Source organism: Podarcis filfolensis, assembly GCF_964270895.1.
Source record: "Podarcis filfolensis genome assembly, chromosome: 9".
Taxonomy (NCBI): domain Eukaryota; kingdom Metazoa; phylum Chordata; class Lepidosauria; order Squamata; family Lacertidae; genus Podarcis; species Podarcis filfolensis.
The window spans coordinates 55,881,134-55,902,040 of NC_139610.1; the positions used below are offsets into that span (position 1 = coordinate 55,881,134).

At 45.3% G+C, this 20,907-nt stretch overlaps 1 protein-coding gene across 1 annotated transcript in view; it reads left to right on the forward strand.

Moving 5' to 3' along the window:
• The first annotated feature begins 8,667 nt into the window (after positions 1 to 8,667).
• The window catches only part of TACR3 (tachykinin receptor 3), a 33,964-nt gene continuing 21,724 nt past the window's right edge, over positions 8,668 to 20,907 (forward strand). The window contains exons 1-3 of the mRNA XM_083571562.1: positions 8,668 to 9,632; positions 19,694 to 19,882; positions 20,694 to 20,844. Coding sequence (XP_083427688.1) covers positions 9,166 to 9,632; positions 19,694 to 19,882; positions 20,694 to 20,844 — 807 coding nt within the window. The 5' untranslated portion in view covers positions 8,668 to 9,165. The remainder of the gene's footprint in view (positions 9,633 to 19,693; positions 19,883 to 20,693; positions 20,845 to 20,907) is intronic.

Genomic DNA, 20,907 nt, shown 5'->3' on the forward strand with positions numbered 1-20,907 from the left:
GAAGGAATCATCATCTTGCCATTCGCTTCCTGCCAAAGGAAAGGGAGCCCTGCATTAAATGAATGAGCAGCATGTGCGAAGGTCCTTTTATCTCCAAACACTGTCTGGTGAAATATAATGAGGCATCTGATCATAGCCTGCATTTTAATCAAGGCTTATATTTTGATCAGATTCCTGTATTCTAAAAATGAGCTTAAATTCACATGTTTCTTTCGAGACAGGAAACCAGCAGGCAAGGTCTTTGTCGCAGGCAAGGTCTTTGTCAGAGGCCCCTTTGGTTTATTGCGGTCATAAAACAGGCTGGGAGCAAAAGGTCACACTGACCATACAAATTATAGAATACAATCAAGGTTGCAAAAACACAATTAATTATTGTGCCTCCCATTAAACTTGAGCCACATCTTCCTAAGGTTAAAAGGGCAAGAGCTAATACAAACAGCAGCTGGCTAGGGAAGAGGCCTCTCTCTCTCTCTCTGAAGCTGCTTTGAAGCTTCAGAGAATTTAGAAACTTAGAGAACTTAGCTTTTATAAAGTTCCTTTTTTACTTAAGACAAGATCTTTGCTTCTAAAAATCTATATATGTTATGTATGAAATATATTGGCTTAAATGTAATTATGCAAAGGATTTAGAAAGTAATGTTATATTCTTATGTTAGATTCTTATTTCATAAAATCATAGAAGAAGTTGGAATAGACCACGAAGGCCATTGAGTCCAGACCCCTGCCAAGCAGGAAAAACAATCAGAGCACTCCTGACATATGGTTGTCAAGCCTCTGCTTAATGACCTCCAAAGAAGGAGATCTTTCATTGATAATGTGTGGGAAGGTGAACAAAAAGATCTGTTCAGATAAAATTAGCCACCATCTGTTTTGGAGTGAATAGGGCAATAGGGCAAAAGATGAAATGTTAGTTAAGGCACCTAGTCTAGGGCAAAAGGTTATCTGGTAATTAAGGTGCCTTGTAGAGGTTAATGGCTGTTTGCCAATTATAAATAGAAGGAAATATAGCTCTTTGTCTCCCATAAAAGGTAATAGGAAATGGGTGTATCTTTTATGATTGGTTCTAGCAAACAGCCAATAGGAATTTTAACCAGGCTGATTGGACAGAGGCAGCCAAAGGAGGAGCAAGGGGGCTGAGCTGAGGGAATATAAGTGCTGGCCATAATGACAGGAGGCCAGGCCAGAGCTTGGTAACCATATACCACTGTGCCTCACATTTATTTGTCTGACAAATAAATTATTATTTTAATTTCTCTATTGCTGCGTTGAATATTTCATTCCAGCTAAGCGTTAACCACAAGCAGGGTGCTACAATAATTCCTACCTGAACTAACGAAGGCCAGCAGTGGGTAGAATAATGGGTTAGTGTCAGAGCACACAGTATTGTTAGTTTGTTTGCTTATACAGCTTATTTTAGATAATCATCTCAGCCTTCGGCACAAAAGATCCCAGACTGGTTGGCATAAACATTTCTATAAAAACACAAAATGCAAGTGCCCCCCAAAAAGAACAAAACAATAATTAAAAGAAAGCAACTCTATTCATCAATATGCTGTCCAAAAGGGTTTTGACTAGGGTGGAATTGCTCATCTGCTAGTGCGCCACTGCTGGTGATGATCAAGTGCTGAGAATCCTGGTATACCTGCTAAATCATAGATCTAGTCCCAGCTGTCGTGCTGCTGGTGGTAGATCCCAAAATGGTCCTTGGGACTCTACCTAATCCACAACCCTCACTGGCCCTGCTTTGCCTCCTCTTTGAGTGTTTTTGCCTGGCTGGAATTTGACCTTGAACTCTGATAATGCCTCTTGCTTGTCTAGGACAGTGAGGAATGTGTGTAGAAACTAGCCTATTGTACAAAGGCAAAGTTTACATTTGCTGCTTCACCCACATTGACTTTTGGCACCGCCCACCACTGGCCCTGCTCCACAATTTAACCAAATGTTGTGAAGTACAACATACACCCATCTCTTAAGGAACAGCCGTTGCCTTATACTGCACTTTGATCACTGAAAAAGTCTGATGGGGCAGAATTCCCCATGCTCCTGAAGTTCGATTGGCCTTCACCAGAAACTGAGCTTTTGTTGTGGCAGAGCCTGCCCTGTGGAACTCCCTGCCAATAGAGGTTTGTCAGGAATCGTCCCTACCTTCTTTCAGATATCTTCTGAAAACTATGCCGCTTACACAGGCTTTCACGATATGTGTTTTGTTTTGATTCACCAGTATCTACCAATGTTTTGATTATGTTTTATAGGTTATAATACAGGGTGAGTCTTTAAAAAAGGCCCCATGGAACATGTGTACTCTGTATCCATGGGGCCTCTTTTAAAGGACTCACCCTGTATAACCTTAATTTACTGCATTTTTATATTATAAGCTGCCTTGATAAATATATACTTGAAAAGTGTGGATTATGAAGAGTTGAATGAATAAATAAATCCCTGTCACACATTCATATGCACACGACTCTGCGTTCCAGATGACAGGCTTTCTTTGTCAAATGTCTCTCCATTTAGTTACTGATTAGTTGGAAGGTCCTTCTGATTAACGTTCCTCTTCTAATTGATAAACACCTCGTAAGCAAAAGACCTGATTGTGGCTCTTGTTATAGCTTCAGATTGTGCTGTCTCCTTGAATTTCTTTAAACCTCTCAGATGCCAACGAAGGCAGCCAGTGTTTCAACCACTTTTAATAGCACCATGCTATGCAAAGACCTCAGCAGGTGTTGACTCAAAATTTTAAGCCGTTCTGCTTGACAACAGGCCTCCAAGGCAGCTGCTGACAAAAGAAAACTAAGACACAAAAAAGCTGTAAAATTCATCTATTAAAAAATGAAGGCAGAGGTAACTGGTGCTAGATGTTACAGCTTCTACAGCTCCAACTGGTGCTCTTTAAAGGTTTAAAGGTCAGTGGTGCAGTGGAGTGGAAATGCAGGAAGCACAGCTCTATGGTAGTTGTTTTTTCATGGCAGAAATGATCACATCACCCGCTAGAGTGTTGGAATAGCTGGTGGTCCCTCTTTGCTCTGGTGACTGAGCTGATAATGAGGCTTTCAAGTTTTTGTGACAGATTAGCCTAGACCAGGGGTAGGCAACCTAAGGCCTGCAGGCAGGATTCAGCCCAATCGCCTTCTCAATCCAGCCCATGGATAATCCAGGAATCAGCATGTTTTTACATGAGTAGAATGTGTGCTTTTATTTAAAATGCATCTCTGGGTTATTTGTGGGGCATAGGAATTTGTTCATTTTTTCCCCAAAATATAGTCCGGCCCACCACATGGTCTGAGGGACGGTGGACTGGCCCACAGCTGGAAAAGGTTGCTGACCCCTGGCCTAGAGGAAGCCTAAGAATGAAAAAAATAATCAAGCAATGGCTGTGTACTTCTATCCTTTCCTTTGATGCGATTGCTACGTCACACTAGCAGCTTAAACAGTAACCCTTCTTTGCAAGCCTGTTTGCATTTCTAATTAAATGCTAAAGGTTGCCGTTCAGGTGGCTTTTGTTAAATCTCAGTATGTTTTACAAGTTCATCCTATGCAATCAGAAGCAAGCCCCACTGAACTCAATGGGGTTTACCCCCAGGTAACCTGTATAGGATTGCATTCTTGCTTATCCTAATAAATGGGGAATTAGGCTATGTCGCCTTTGTGTGAGAAGGTGAGAGTGAGCTACAGAAAAATTGCTCTGAATCTTCAGAGGATGTGGTTTATTACAGTGAGTAACAAAACAGAGATGTTAAATTCTTATAGCAAAACGTTTCAGCTTCCCCATTCCTGAGCTACTCTTCTATGAATCAAAGGATGCTGAGACCCTTTGATTCTCATCAGAGCAGCTAAAGAAGGCAAAAGCTGAAATGTTTTGCCATTTAGTATCTGCTTTGTTAGTTATATTAATATATTATCAACATAGCTCAGCTGCCTGCATTTTTGGATTGTCCTTGGGCATGGCTGTGGGACCTGTTGTGATGACATTGTACACTTCAAAATGAATCATGACATCACTGAGATATTGATGGTAAGGGAAGAAACATCGCTCCCCTAGACGGCTGCAGCCAGGTGGCACAAGGTGTTTTCATCCCTGGGGAGCAGATCTCTACTTAACCTGGGCAGGTCAAGGGTCTATGACACTGGGGAGAGGGACCCTGATCTATGACATGGTGTCTCTCCTGCAGTCACTGCCCAGAGGGGTTGCCTTGAATTTTTTGTCACTGCTTGTGACACTGGTGGCATCCTCAGTCCTGGCCACTATGTTTTCTTATGATACTGGGACTGCACATGTGTAAAGCAGTTCAAAGAGGCAGGTCATGGGTGTAATGGGGGGGCAGGGGGCAGCTGCACCCCCCTAAATCAAGCAAATAAATAAAAATACTTAACAAAAAGTAGAAATTGTAGGAAGATTTTGACGGATTTTTCTGAGCACTTAGAATCAAAAAAATTTAAAACAACCATTGATGAGACATTTCATTCTGAATCTGCTAGACAGAGCGTGATGACAAGGGGGTGTCCTGCCCTGCCCCCCAACATAAATCCGTTATTTCCGTTCCACCTTAAAAGGGAGCAGGATGTTTGTGTCACAGCCTGCGCATTTCCTGTTCACAGGATGTTTATGTTTTCTGTTGCTTTCGTTTCTCACTTGGTGTCGAAGACACTGAAGCAGGCAGTCATGTTTTTTTGTTCTGATCAACGCTGAATAAAACTTGTAAATAATGCTCTCCTGAGTGCGACTTTTGCTGTGCATTATCTGCTGATAGAGCATGCATCAGCCCAGGAATGTGGCAATCTATTTTCTGGAGCTCATGTCGCTAATTGCTGATACTGCGTGTCTACGGGAGATCGGTGGACGTCCGGAGTCGACGTGGAGCCAGTGATGGCCTTTGTCTCCCTGGCAGTATCCCAACACTAGCTACACCCCTGAGACAGGTTCTTGCAATCCTCATGCTATCTCCATGCTGTGAAATGCTTCACCTGCTGATTACCTTCACAGCAAGCAGCTGCTAAATGCACAGGAGGCGTTCAGACCAGAACAGAGGGTGGGGGCAGGTGGACCAATTGGGAAGGGCCTATGTTTTTGAGGGGGTCAAGATTATTGAAATGGGACCTACGTTTCCAGTCTGGCCTGGGCCTATTTGCAAAGCCCTGAGGCAGGTCATTGGTTAGTTAGCAACCATAGTGCCATCACCTGTCTATCAAAGGTAAGAGGTAAAGGACTCCTGGACAGTTAAATGCAGTCAAAGGTGACTATGGGGTGCAGCTCTCATCTCGCTTTTCAGGCTGAGGGAGCCAGTGTTTGTCCACAGACAGCTTTCTGACACAATGGGACACCTTGACGAGTGCCAGAGCACATGGAAACGTTGTTTACCTTCCCTACTTATGATGTGCTTTCGAACTGCTAGGTTGACAGGAGCTGGGACAGAACAATGGAAGCTCACCCCATTGCGGGGATTCAAACTGCCAACCTTCTGATCGGAAAGCCCGATCAGTGCTACCCACGTCTCTTTTACCTGTCTACTATGATATGTTCTAACATGCCATCTTTGTGGACAATACAAACCAGATAAAGTCAATGAGTCAAAACTTTACTGCTCTCCAAAATCATGATGTGCAACAAATGGCACACCTATAAACTATGTGTTGACCATGTTTGCTTTCTAATAAGGCAGAGCTCAGGTGCCAGACACCCACAATCCTTCTTTTTCTGGAATCATTTTAAAGAAATTAACCTTCCTCTCCAGGGAAGCTGTGGTGGTTGAGGTTGAGAGGCAGCAGTGGGAAATGACAATCTTATTTAATTTGTCTCAGAAGGATGTCACTGCTACCTTCAATTCCCATCCCTAATAACATCACAGTAGGGAGCAAATGAATCCTATTAAAAAAATCAATGGGATTTCCCCCATTGATTTTAGTGGGGTGTTTTTCATTGAGATATAGACTCAAGCAGTGTGGAAGGAGAGAAAAATCTTTAAATCAAGATGAGTAATTCTGTAAGTCTTGTGTGCAGCAAAAACAACCAAAATAAGAAGAGCTGTATGTCATAAACACATATACTTTGGTGTGAAGACCATTGAATTGGCTGCAGGGCTGCAATCCTATGTACACTTACTTGGGAGTAAAGCACCATTGTACTAATTGGGAACTATACATGTTTACTAGAAACTCAGCAACGTCAGGGTTTTACATACCTTTTACGGTGCAAATTTAAGAATAGAGGAAGAGCCCTATTGGAGCAGGCCCAGTCTCCAAGTGGTGTGAGATTCCAAGGGTTCCAGGCACTTACCCAGGGTTCATGTTTCCTTTGGAAATGAGGCACAGAGGAGTCTGTGGTGTCTTTATGATATATGGTTTATTTACACATATATACAACTTGAGCCTATGATGGAGGGACTTACAGCATTGACACCCCAAGAGGTTCTTGCTTCTCCTATGGCCACAGCAGCCTTGGATTCAAAAAGACACCAGCCATGACTCAGCCTCTCTCCAATTTGCCATGTTTTACAGACTGCAATTATTTCCCTCCAGCCCACACCGTCCCCAACGGCAACCCCAAATTCCCCACTCTGCTTTGCCTCTGCTAATTATCTCAGAGCTCAAGAGTCTTTCCTTTCCTGATGGCCCATCTCACTGTCTTCTCACTACAACTAATCCAGAATGCGGCAGCTAGACAGGTGACTGGGAGCGGCCGCCGAGACCATATAACACCGGTCTTGAAAAACCTACATTGGCTCCCAGTACGTTTCCGAGCACAATTCAAAGTGTTGGTGCTGACCTTTAAAGCCCTAAACGGCCTCGGTCCAGTATATCTGAAGGAGCGTCTCCACCCCCATCGTTCTGCCCGGACACTGAGGTCCAGCTCCGAGGGCCTTCTGGCAGTTCCCTCACTGCGACAGGCCGTTACAGGGAACCAGGCAGAGGGCCTTCTCGGTAGTGGCGCCCGCCCTGTGGAACGCCCTCCCATCAGATGTCAAAGCGATAAACAACTACCTGACATTCAGAAGACATCTGAAGGCAGCCCTGTTCAGGGAAGTTTTTAATATCTGACATTTTAGTGTATTTTTCATCTTTGTTGGAAGCCGCCCAGAGTGGCTGGGGAAACCCAGCCAGATGGGCGGTGTACAAATAAATTATTATTATTATTATTATTATTATTATTATTATTATTATTATTATTATTTCTCTTTTCATGCCTCATCTCTCATGTGGTCTCCTGAACACAGGAAGCTGAGTCCAGTTCTTAAGAGTCTGGCTTCCAGTTAAACTCTCCAAGCATTGATTAAATTCTAACACTTACTAAATCCAGAAATTATGAGTGTCTGGCGCACACAAGCTTTGGCACCCACAAACTCTTAACAATATTGTGCACTATTTTCTGTTCTGTCTTGAGTTCTATTCTTCAGTTGTACTTGGATCAGTCACCTCAGGAAGGGGCAATCAAACTTCTAGCTGATAAACCTTTGTACGTTATGCATTTGGCAGCTAAATTAAATGAAGAGGGGAAGAACCATGTGTGCTGCTTTCAGCTCCCCAGAGGAAAAGGTGTGATATAAATGAAATAAATAAAACACAAATAACATTTTTGCACTGACAGTCAAGGGGCTGCATTCTAACCATATCAAGAATTACAATGAATTATACATTTTAATCTAATGCTATGTTACCCATGGAGCATGGCTATTCACAGTGGCCCTGTGACTTTCCATAACAAATTTCTCCTTCAATTCATGTATTGCTTTGAAATACATGTATAAAATATAAATAAAATTCTTGTAAAGGCCTTTGGCTACATACAATAAAGTTGACTGTCTCCCACTTTGGGCAAAAGATTCCTGAATTGCAGGGGGTCAGACTAGATGGCCCTCTTGCTTCCTTCCAGCTCTGCAGTTCTATTCTGTTCCGTCCTGTGATTTCAGGCATATGGTATTCAGAAGCATTACTGCCTCTGACCATGGAAACAGAGCACAGCCATCATGTTCTTACAAGCATCTGATGAATTATGTGCTTCTCAGCATAATAAGTGATGGCAGGGAATGGGAAATGGTTTAACTAATGGTTCCCCAAACTCAACACTATGATGATCAGCACAGAAGCAACTGGAGCGCTTAATCTGATTTTCTGCAATCTCAGCTCAGAAATAAGTCCCATTGATATCATTGAAACTACACCTGTGTATAGGACTGCAGCCTCAAAGTATTATAGGTACTCCTTGATGAAACACAGAAGGCATTTGTTTATTTGGTGTCTGTTTTTTAAAGGACCCCTGCTCTCATCCAGGAGATTTATTTAAAGCGTTCATGAAATCACAGCATGGCCAGGCCGTGTTAGAAAAAGTCGGGGCCCTACAATGGACTTTAGTGGAAGCTGGGTGAATATTGGAGAATATCTGCACAGTGAATATAGAACAAAAGAACTCAGCAGTGGTGCCATCGACAGAAACCTAAGGCAGAAGCCAGAGGTCCCACGCAGTAGGAGAGACCCTGGAGAAGGTCCCAGGACCCGGGCTCAATCCCTGGTTTCTCCGGGTAGGACTGGGAATGTCTTCCTGAAACCCTGGAGAGCCTCTGCCGGTCAGTGCAGACAAAACTGAGCCCAATGGACCCATGGTCTGACTTGGTATAAGGCAGCTTCCTATGTTTCCCAAACGCGGGCAGGGCTGGAAGTATCACGGTCTGAGGTCATGCACCTTCTCCTCCGTATAACTCCGGAGCCTCCCATTACCTAAGCGCAGACTCCGTTTCTGCCGCCGTTCAAGTCCATAGATCTGGTCCGCGGCCACTTCATCGCCGACGACCGCTTGAAGCGCACGCCGTTGGCCAAAGCTAGCCAAGGGGAGGGATCGCGCGGCGGATGGAAAGGTGGGGAGGGGCAGTGAGAGCGCTCTCCCCAGCCTATGAAGCCGAGCAGCTTCGACGCCGGATTCACAGACGCCTATAAAAGTGGCGCCGGCAGCGGAGCGCTCCCCCTTTCCAAACAGCATTTCTGAGCAACCCAGAGAAGCGCGCGAAGAGCGCACTTGGAGACGTCGCGGATCCTCAAGCGGCTTTGCCCCCACCGCAGCGGGGCTGTTGCTTCCAGGCGCGCGCTCCCGCTTTCCTTGCGCCTTCCTTCCCGGGCTGTCCAGGGTGGAGGGGCGCAAGGCGCGCGGTTTCTCTGCCGGGGAAGGCGCTGAGGAGTGAGATGACTTCGGTTCCCGCGGCCAACTGGAGCGGCGGCGGCGGCGGCGCTGGCGCGGAGCTGGGCAGCTGGAACGAGAGCGTATCCCCGACGGCCGGGAACTGGTCGGCAGCCTCGTTCCCGCTGGCGCCCGCCGCCAACTTCTCCAACCGTTTCGTGCAGCCGTCGTGGTGCATAGCGCTCTGGTCCTTGGCGTACGGCGCCGTGGTGGCCGTGGCCGTGTTCGGCAACGTGGTGGTGATCTGGATCATCCTGGCGCACAAGCGCATGAGGACGGTCACCAACTACTTCTTGGTCAACTTGGCTTTCTCCGACGCCTCCGTGGCCGCTTTCAACACGCTCGTCAATTTCATCTACGCGCTCCATGGAGACTGGTACTTCGGGGAGGCCTATTGCCGCTTCCAGAACTTCTTCCCCATCACCGCCGTCTTCGCCAGCATCTACTCCATGACCGTCATTGCGGTGGACAGGTGAGGAAGGGGCGGGCGGGAGAGGCGAGGAGAAGGCAGGCGGGAGAGGTGGGCGCGCCCCGTCGGAACCTCCGTTGCTCGCTCCGTTTGGGTGTCACTACTCAGCTCGAGAACCCGCGAAAATCTGGTTGTCCCTCCCCCTTCCCCTCCCCCCCCCGCCTTTGCTCTCTTTTTCTGCACGGTAAAGGGATTGTGGTGTGTATCTTAACAGCATCTTTGAAAGTTATCACAGCAATTGCCCTAACTGGACCAAACGTCGGGTATTGTAAGCTCGCCTGGCCACGTGTTTCTAGGCTCTCCTAAGCAGGGAACTACTGGGTCTTTTTTCCCCCCTCCCAGGATCTGATATTCGGGGGTTTACTGCGCTTGTCCACGGAGGCTCCACTTTATCTCGGCTTTTAGTCATTGCTACCTACGTGCATCACTTATCCTTTTGGCCATTCCCGGCTCCGCTCCGCCGCAGTACACACTCCCTTATCAAGCTTGTGAACAGTACTAGGTCAGCTATAATCCTGTAGTAAAAGTGTATTTATTTTCGCGTTTTCTTTCTTAATCCTGATTATCCCCTCCCTTTCCCGGCCCTTTTCATTAGCCTCGCTGCATTGCTTGCCAGCCCTCCCTCGCTGCCAGAGGGTCTGCTCTGATCAGGCGATCCGATCTGCGCAAGCCGTTCAAATCTCCCTCTTCTCTGTATTCTTACGATTATGATTATTTTCGCAGCAGTCATAGGGGAAGAACCATCTCTTCAGAGACAATGGGAGGAGTTGTTGTTTTTGCCCTGCATTTTAGAAAGCTGCATTTTAGAAATTGTGTTTTCTGTTTCCTCCGTCATTGCAACTGTTGAGGTTAATTGATCGCTTCCTGCTATTTTTCTCCCTTTTTTGTCAATGAGCTACTTGTGGCTCTGGGCGGTCTAGTGGGAGTGTCTAGGGCGGCTGTGGAACGTTCTAACAAACGCGCGAGTCTCTTTTGGATACGTTCGGAGGGTTCCGCTCATGAATGAGATCGGCTCCATCACTTTGCTTGGGTGGATGGGAGCGTGCTTGAGAGAGCCATCACCGCTTGTCTTTCATTTTGTGCTGTTGTAGGTTCAGAGAGTTGCTGCCATTTACTGCGTAAAGGACACAAACTTCGGATTCTCGGAGAGTCCGAAGCAATAGGGCACCGATCCCTTGTTTTATTGCTTGATTTCTTTTCTTTTTTTAATGAGAGTTTAAAAAAAAATCAAATGAATTCTGGAGAGCTACTCTACTTCCAAAGATGGCGAAATGCTTGGGAAACGAGCCTGCTTATTGGGCAATGAGTGGTGCGTTCTGTGCATGCTCAGAGGCAGGCTCTCCTGATTACTCCAAGAATGCCCCACGGATGGGTATTAGAATTAATTCATTATCTGATGCAAGCAAAAACAGGCTGTGATCATTCACTAATGAGGGCATGCATTCTGTGTATACATGCTCATTGGAAAGCTATTTTTATTGGTCAGTATCGCGGGTGGCGCTGTGGGTTAAACCACAGAGCCTAGGACTTGCTGATCAGAAGGTTGGCGGTTCAAATCCTCGTGATGGGGTGAGCTCCCATTGCTCAGTCCCTGCTCCTGCCAACCTAGCAGTTCGAAAGCATGTCAAAGTGCAAGTAGATAAATAGGTACCGCTCCAGCGGGAAGGTAAACGGCGTTTCCGTGTGCTGCTCTGGTTTGCCAGAAGCGGCTTAGTCATGCTGGCCACATGACCCGGAAGCTGTACACCGGCTCCCTCGGCCAATAAAGCGAGATAAGCGCCGCAACCCCAGAGTCGGTCACGACTGGACCTAATGGTCAGGGGTCCCTTTACCTATCCAACTAATATTTTTTTTTTTAGCAGATCCTTGATATATTTTCAGTATTCAGTAAGTTTCTTTTTTCATTTATTTATTTATTTATTTATTTATTTATTTTGCTAGGGCTCCATAACAGGCCAGTCACCTGGATGCTATTCTTCTTTGGCCAATGAGTCATTGCTGAGCCTGCTGAGATCAGGCTAAGATTTACCATGGTGAAAACTTTTCTCTCCTCCTCAAGGAGCCGTTATCTCCAGTCAAAACAAAAGCTCAGAAAAACCTCCTCTGCGTGGGATCAGCAATGGTACACTTGGACGAAGTGCAATAATAGCTCTTCAGATAATTGCTTGGCTGGCTTCCCGCAGGAGTTGCCCCGAGCAGCTGAACATAAAAAAGACCAAGCAGGAGACAAACAGTTGGTGTGAAACCTCAGCAAGGCAGCTTTCAACTCCAGTGGGCCATTTGGCACATGGCATGGCAGTAAACCTTGGTTCACTATTGCATAGGGCAGCCGTCTTCAACACAGTGCTCTCAAGATATTCTGGACTACAACTTCCGTCAGCCTCAACCAGCATGACTAATGGTGAGGGATGTTGTAGTTCCAACATAAGAAGGAGCATAGAAGGGCACAAAGAGTCATCTAGTCCAACGTCCTGCAATGCAGAACCCATCTAGTCCAACATCTTCTTCTCATTGTGACCAGCTACATAGATGCCCGCAAGCTCCCCAATGTAGCACCATGCTCACCATGTGAGTCAACTGGTATTCAAAGGAATACATCCACGGAGGAAGGGCATAGTCATCATGGCTAGTGGTCCTAATCATAATAACTTCCTCTTCTTTCTGAAGGACAGGGATGAGTGTGAATCCTTATTTAGCCAGAACAGTGCCATCCACATATCAGGAAGCTTGGGGAAGGACAAAATAAATTTAGGAGTGTGGGAAATACCCTAAGGAGAGAGAGAGTAAAAAATGTTCAGCCCAATGAGGACTGGGCATGCTCAATGGGCCCAGAAAAGTGGAGTAATGGAGTATCCGGGGAGAGGGCATGGGAAAATGGGACTATGAACAGGAACACTCCACACTGCAACCTTTCCTTGGAGGTCCCAAATAACTTATTGTTTGTGATGCCCAGACAGAGACTTGCAAACACACAATAGGTAAAGGTAAAGGGACCCCTGACCATTAGGTCCAGTCGTGACCGACTCTGGGGTTGCGGCGCTCATCTCGCTTTATTGGCCAAGGGAGCCGGCGTACAGCTTCCGGGTCATGTGGCCAGCTTGACTAAGCTGCTTCTGGCAAACCAGAGCAGTGCACGGAAACACCGTTTACCTTCCCGCCGGAGGCCTATTTATCTACTTGCACTTTGACGTGCTTTTGAACTGCTAGGTTGGCAGTAGCAGGGACCGAGCAATGGGAGCTCAACCCGTCGCGGGGATTCGAACCAACGACCTTCTGATCGGCAAGTCCTAGGCTCTGTGGTTTAACCCACAGCGCCACCCACGTCCCATAAACACACAATATATGAATATAAATATCCATAAGTTTTTTTCCTCGCATTTTATGGCCTTTGAAGCTCACTGTTTACATGTTCCCTTCAGTATGTGTATGAACATGTGTGTGTGTCTAAATATATAATGTGTGTACACATTCTGCCAACTAACTTAATGCATCTGATGAAACATTCTGTTGCCCATGAAAGCATCATAAAACCACAGGGCTCTTTGCTGATTTGACTGCAACTGGCTAACATGGTTCCCAGAGGTAATTTGGGTGGATTTTGTGGCACAGGTTAGGTTGCTGTCAGTCCACATATTGCACACTGCTTACAGATGATTGTGACTGAGTAGATTATAAATGGTCAGAAATAAATAAATATTCTTCTAAAGGTGTGAAGGAGTTGTCCTGGGTTGATTCTCACATGTCTAGCAGATTGCTTCTTCCTTGAACTGCATATCGTAGTCACTCCTTGGTACAGCAACCAAGGTATACGATCTAAAGGCACACCCACACTTTTGCTTGACCTCTGTTTTTATTGTATTGTGTACTGATTAACTCCCCCGGGTCCGGTAGCTTTTCTTGGTGTTCTGCTGCTGTGCCTTGCAAAAGGTGGGTCTCACCTGCTGAATCAGATCTGATCAGATGCTCAGGAAATCTGAAGAGAGATTTTGCTTAACCAAGCTTCAGTTTAGCGAGTCAGATTGGGTTTTCTCAAGGCACAGGGACAGAAGAAAAGCTCTCAAACCCAAGGGAATTAATTAGTACACAATGCAATCAAAATACAGATCAAGTGAAAGTGTGAATGAGTACTAACTCATTTTGTAAATCTTAGCCACTAGCACAAATGGATTAGAGTCCTGATAATCCCAGATTTCATTTAAAAAATGTAAGGGGGGGACGGGTCTTCATGCCTGTTTAAAAGGAGGGAGGGATGGTGTTTGCCAGATCTCACATAGGACTGAATTCCACAACTGCAAGAGACTAAGAAAATCTGTGCTATACATCTCCCCTCTGTGATTTGGCATCTATCAAGCTCATAAGTGATTTGCAAAGCATCTAAATGTGATCATCTGTCTTTTGATGATTCATTTGCATTAGGAAACCAAAACAGCTGTAGCTTTCTTGTTTTGGGTCATAATTGCATGAAATTTGAAGAAGTGGTAGCCTCCCAAGAGGAGAGAAACCTTGCCAAGTTTCAGACAGGTAGCATAGTGCCAGTGTTTTACTGTGATAGCCACCGTTAATGTTTGATCCCCGCCCCCTGGCACTGTGATTGCAGAGTGTTTGGTGAGATTCTAGCTGTGGATTGGAAGCTAGAGTTGTACATGAGCAAAGTCCTATTCTGCTCACACTGACATTCATGTTAAATGGTGTTGTAATTAATAATTAATTACAATTAATTAATTAATGATTACTAATTACAACACTTTGGAGACAGGCTACCAGGGCTTTCTTACAGAGCATTTTTCAGCTCTGGAGCACTCTGGAGTGCTCCAAATCATTCTGGGTGGTCCTGACTTGCTCCAGAGCAATCCACAACTGATTTGGTTGAATTGATTGCAAAGTCCTAGCGTTTATTGGAACTCACAGAATAGATGGCTGTGTTTGCTTGTGGTGTGTGTGTGTGTCTTCACAACAGTTTCTCCCATTTGCAATGTGCCCCCAAAGGTTGGTGGCCTCAGCCTTAATGGTGTTCCAAAATACACTGCCTGCTTCTCCTATCTAGGAGATTGAATCAGTCCCCCGCCCTGTCTCTTCCCACCACCTAACCTTGACTAGATGAAACCATAGGTTCAAACTAGCTTTTAAAATGCTATGTGTTGTTATGCAAGATCTTCTTTTCATTACAGTAGCAAATGAAGCAATCTTTCTGTTTTTCCTACTTCACAAAAAGCCTGAGAAGCTTAATTGAGTTGGAGTCAATAGCACACTGTGATCACTATGAAAAATGCTAAGTATTTTTTTTATTACTGCGGATCATTTCCCCATATCCCGGACATCCACGAAGCTTGGAGTATGGCATTAATATTTATCAGCAATAATTGCCACTTACTTTTCCTCCACAAAAGCCACTGAAAGGAGCAAAATGTTATGAAGGATTAAATTGACAGTTCGTTCATGTATTAATAGCAATATGAGGACACGGTGCGCAGGGTATCAAAATTCTTCTGCAAATGAATCTGTTTTCCTTATGAGTGGGAGCTTAATGTTTCTGGCATTAAAGCTAAAAGAACACGGCTAAAAGCCATATGGATCATCATGGCCAAAATGGATCAGGAAAAGGTCCTGAGCGAGATCCATTGAAATGGAAGATGGATATATGTCACTTTGTGCAATGTCAGTTGCAGGTTTGAAGGGGTACCCTCCTACTAGACCCATTCCTGAATCTGTAGGACATCCTGGAGGTGGGGTTGGAGGGTCAAGACTCCATGCATCAGCATTGGTGACCACATGCTTGAGGTGGTAGACAATTTTGTCTACCTGGGTTCCACCATAACCAGCATCCCTTCCATCAACAGTGACCTGGACAAGTGTATTGGCAAGGCAGCTAAAGCAATGGCTCGCATCTCCAAAACAGTATGGGAGAATGTGATGCTAACATGCAATACAGTGGTACCTTGGGTGAAGAACTTTATTTGTTTTGGAGGTCCGTTCTTAACCTGAGGTACCACTTTAGCTAATGGGGCCTCCTGCTGCCGCCGCACCACCACCACGCGATTTCTGTTCTCATCCTGAAGCAAAGTTCTTAACCCAAGGTACTATTTCTGGGTTAGCAGAGTCTGTAACCTGAAGCGTCTGTAATCTGAAGCGTCTGTAACCCGAGGTACCACTGTATCAAGGTGAAGATCTACCAGGCTTGCATGTTGAGCATGCTGCTTTATGGAAGTGGGTCATGGGGCAACTTATAACTGCCAGGAGCAACGCCTCAACACTTTCCACATGTGCTGTGTCAGGAAGCTTTTGGGCATTACATGGCAGGCCAGAGTCTCAAATAAAGATGTCATCTCCCAAACAAACATTCCCAGCACGTTCACACTCCTGTCTTGGCAACATCTATTCTGGCTTGGTCATGTCCACAAAAATGGAAGATGGAAGGATCTCCAAGGACATGCTCTATGGGGAGCTGGCTTCAGGCACCGGGCTCATTGGCAGACCAACTCTGCACTGCAAAGAGGTCTGCAAACATGACATGATGGCTGGCAAGATCAACCCAACTGCTTGGGAATCCATTGCAGACGACTACAGCGCCTGGAGACAGACAGGTTGTGCATCAGTAACATTGACCAGAGGAGGAATAACTGCTGGGAGGAGCGGAGAGAGAAGAAACGCCATGGTGCATCTGCAGCAGGATGCCTTCATCTGCCCCAGCTGCAACAAAACATATCTCTCCCATATCAGTCTCTACAGCCACAGCAGGCACTGTAAGCTTTGGTGTGATTCAGCAGTAAAGTACAGGTTTTTCTATGGAGGCGTGGATGGACCATGAATCAGCCCTACAGCAGCAGCTCTCCAGGATAGTATGCAGAAGACCTTCCCAGTCCTATCCTAAGATGCCAAAGATTGAACCTGGGATATGTTGCATGCAGAACATGTGTTCTGCTACAGGCTATTTGCTGGGCAGAGGGGGTTGCCCATGCGTTTTTCTTCCAGATTTTTGTACTTCCTATATCTAAGTTAATGTTCATTTTTTTCTGAAATGACATCCAAGCCTCTTACACTTGCACAGTTTTATGTCCTGTGGGTATGCTGGGACTGAAACAATGTAATTTCACAGATGTTCTTGATGTTTATATTGCTAAAACTGTGGGAAACCTGAGCTGATTATTTCTCCTGGGTTTCCATAGAAAGCCATTGTCTTACAGTGTTTTCTGCAAATGATATTTCCAAAGAGATGGGTACTAAAAGATTATCTTTCTCAAATATGACTTCTTAAAATCTTTTTTTCACAAGACAACATTTTATGGACTATTTGTTTTATTTCCCTCCAGCGTACACACTGCAACGCACAACAAAGTTCTCCCCTGCCACTCTTTACAGTAATGAGTCTGTGGAACTTTTGTTTTCTGCTACCTAATAAGAATAGGAATCTTAATTTGTGAGATTAGGTCGCTGACTGGTAGAGGCGAACAGAGATTGTGTGTGCTTGGGACATGTGTTTTCCCCACTCTTTAAATATACAGAACAACTTCCTTGAAGCATCAACAACAGAATGTTGAAATAACCATCTATCCAATCAAAGCACATGTCCCAAATGTGTATCATCTCATCCAAACGAAATGCTTGTTCACCCATGTGTCTCAAATAACTCACTCGTGAAGTAATCAGGGCTGAAATCTTTCTTTGTTACCTGTCTTATAGCACAGTTTGCAATTCAAGGTTACTACACAAACAGGTACAGTGGTACCTCGGGTTACATACGCTTCAGGTTACAGACGCTTCAGGTTACAGACTCCGCTAACCCAGAAATAGTGCTTCAGGTTAAGAACTTTGCTTCAGGATGAGAACAGAAATTGTGCTCCGGCGGCATGGCAGCAGCAGGAGACCCCATTAGCTAAAGTGGTGCTTCAGGTTAAGAACAGTTTCAGGTTAAGTATGGACCTCAGGAATGAATTAAGTACTTAACCTGAGGTACCACTGTATGTACAAAAGTGATAATATTCCTTAGGGTAAGAAAACAGAGGGGCTGCATTGCAAAAAAATAATCATAATAGCTATTTGCCTAGTGCCCTGTGATGAGCTAGAGTTGCTAGAAGTCAGCTCCCTCTCATTCATTGCTCCTTCCATCTCCTGGCCAGGGAAAGAGGGAATCAGCAACCCACACCAGGTTCTCTCTTATGAGGTGGGTGCATCATGCCTAGCAATGGGGTGGGGTGGGGTAAGTGACAGTGGATGAGTAAGAGTGAGACACAAATGTAACAATAGAAACAAGACAGGAAAAGGTTTCCCATAGGATTGCAGGTATCGTCCTTACACCAGGTGAGAGACAATTCGTCTATCTAGCCCATCTTGTCCATCTGAGTGACAGCTATTTTCCAGGGTCTTGGGCTGAAGTGATGGAAACGGACCCATCACCTGAACCCCTTTTAACTGGAGATGCTAGGAATTGAACTGGCAACCCTCCACCTGCAAAGCATGGGCTACATTCCCTCCTCTGGAGAAACACAGACGCCATTGTAAGCTATTCAACATCTTTTCCAGGACTGATACTTTGGACCAATTGGACAAATTTCCAATGAATGGGCAAGACTTGGTCCAAGTTCCAACTGTACCAGCATTGCAAACTGGTAAAAAGGTAATGGTAAAGGGACCCCTGACCATTAGGTCCAGTCGTGGCCGACTCTGGAGTTGCGGTGCTCATCTCACTTTATTGGCCGAGGGAGCCGGCGTACAGTTTCTGGGTCATGTGGCCAGCATGACTAAGCCGCTTCTGGCAAACCAGAGCAGCGCACAGAAATGCTGTTTACCTTCCTGCCGGAGCGGTACCTATCTATCTACTTGCACTTTGACATGCTTTCGAATTGCTAGGTTAGCAGGAGCAGGCATCGAGCTACGGGAGCTCACCCCGTCTCGGGGATTCAAACCGCCGACCTTCTGATTGACAAGTCCTAGGCTCTGTGGTTTAACCCAGCGTAGGTTTCCCTTAATTTAACTGTATAAAAATCTGAAATTTTGTTCACCTCATCTTTTTTTTTAAAAAAATGTCCCAGTAGATTCTAGAATGGACATTGAATAGACATTCAGCTCTGTTAGAGTTTGATCAGGGTAATAGCTGTTTATTATACAATTCTCTGGCAAGTCTAGCCAGATAGGCGGGCACTTGTGATTACAAACACAGAACCAATTACCATCCTTTGAACTATCATGATCTACCCCATATATATTTACAAGGTAGTATGGAGAATAATACAGCTTGTTCCATCGCTTAGATTTAGTGCCCCACCAACACCAGTTCTGCTGTCAACAGCAACGTAGACAAGAGCGAATGCACAAAAGGGCCTTGATGCTTTATGAACATCATAAAAAATGATACATAAAAACACTAAAACGAACTGGAATAAAAATCTGCCTGTTGTGCAAATGTCCAGAGGTAATGAAAAAAAAGGAAGAAAGGCATCTTGATCTTGAAATAGCAAACTGGGAAGTTACCGTGTGAAGCCAAAAGAAAAGAAGAAAAGAATGTTAAGAAAAGAAGTTCCCTCTTCCCAGGAACCTCTAGTAATTGTATGGGCATTGGTACACCCACTGTACATTGGTGGGTGTGATTTGAGCCATCTTCTGCCTCCATTACTTTTTTTGTGAGAGAGGGGTGATTACATGAGTCAAGCATATACACATACATTCCAATGAATGGAGCAGCTGTGTAACACATGACCCTATGGACATGTCTGTAGGGAGCATGCTGAGGCTTCTGCTGAATCAAGAGGATTCAGTCCCACGCAATGTCGAGGCAAGACATAATCACTCCTCTGCAGGGGAAACGGAAAGATGAAAGGCCTGAACAATGAATCAAATGGGCGACTTAATGGGCAGTTCCTCTGTGGGTTATTACTTTAGGATCATGGGAGCCTTCAGTTATTTATCTTCTGCCTTGCGGCACTGTAGCCATCCTATTGCCCAACCACTGAGGAATGGCGAGAGACATCGCAAAAGAGTCATTTTCATTTCCTGCATTGTACTGTATGAAAAAGAAAGCAGTCACACCATTCCTGATTTTGTAACGTTTTCTGCCAATTTTGTTTCCACAGATATATGGCCATTATTGACCCCTTGAAACCTAGACTGTCTGCCACAGCTACGAAAGTGGTAATTGCAAGCATATGGATTCTGGCCTTCCTGCTTGCCTTGCCACAGTGCCTCTTTTCCAAGACGAATGTGATGCCCGCAAGGACTCTGTGCTACGTTTCATGGCCAGGCGGCATGAAACAGCGATTTACGTAAGTCGCGCTTTAAATGGCAATGCGCTTTTGCATGCTTTGCTGTTGTTGTGTTGGCCTCCTAAGAGCATAGCCTATTGTGCTGGACCAAAGCAAAGATTGCGTAGCTCGTAGCTTGAATTAATAGTGAAAGTCCTTAGTGGAGAGGTGGAGGTAAAGGAGGAAAACGAGTGGCCTTCCTTCATCATTTCTGTTGCCATGGATGCAGTGTCAGCTAGGAAGTTGGCTCCAGCAACCACAGGCCCTCATCAGAAGACCTTGGGTGTCAAGAAGGAGCTCCTATAGGATCAAACATATCCTTAGATCATAAGTGGGCAAACAGTTGCTCTAGGTCCATATACAACCCTGGGCAGCCCTTAGCCACATTTCAACAGCTCTGGAAGCTCAGACCTCTGACAAGAGTAATCTGTTCCTGGCAGCCTTATGGGAAGGTGCAGAGAAAGTGCTTCAGGTGTGCTTTAAAGGTATTGCCTCTGACTAAGGAAAAGGAAGCTAACAGCCTCCCTAGGAAGGTAGGCATGGCTGAGGGCAGACCAAGGTTGGTGGTGCAGTGCCCCATTCACCCAAATGGACCAACCTCCCCTATCTTGGATGGAAGTTCTTTATCCTTTCTTGTTCCCTTCACACAAGATGAAGGGATGTTGTGTGTGAAAAAGAAATTAGTATACTATTCCTAATGTTGAATGGGCACACTGCTCACGTTTCCCTATCTTTCAAATGAAGCCTGGTTGTTTTACCAAGACAACCAGATGCTTAACTTCTGAAGGGTCCTTCTCCAAGAATGCCTCAGTTCAGTGCTGCTCTCTTGCAGGTACCACGTCATTGTGATCGCCCTTGTCTATTGTTTCCCACTGCTTGTCATGGGTATCACTTACACAATCGTTGGAATTACCCTTTGGGGCGGAGAGATCCCTGGCGATACATCTGACAAATATCACGAGCAGCTGAAAGCCAAGAGGAAGGTAATGTACCACTAATTCTTGCTTAGTTAGTACAGGATTAATTCCTGTAGCTTTATGGTTGTG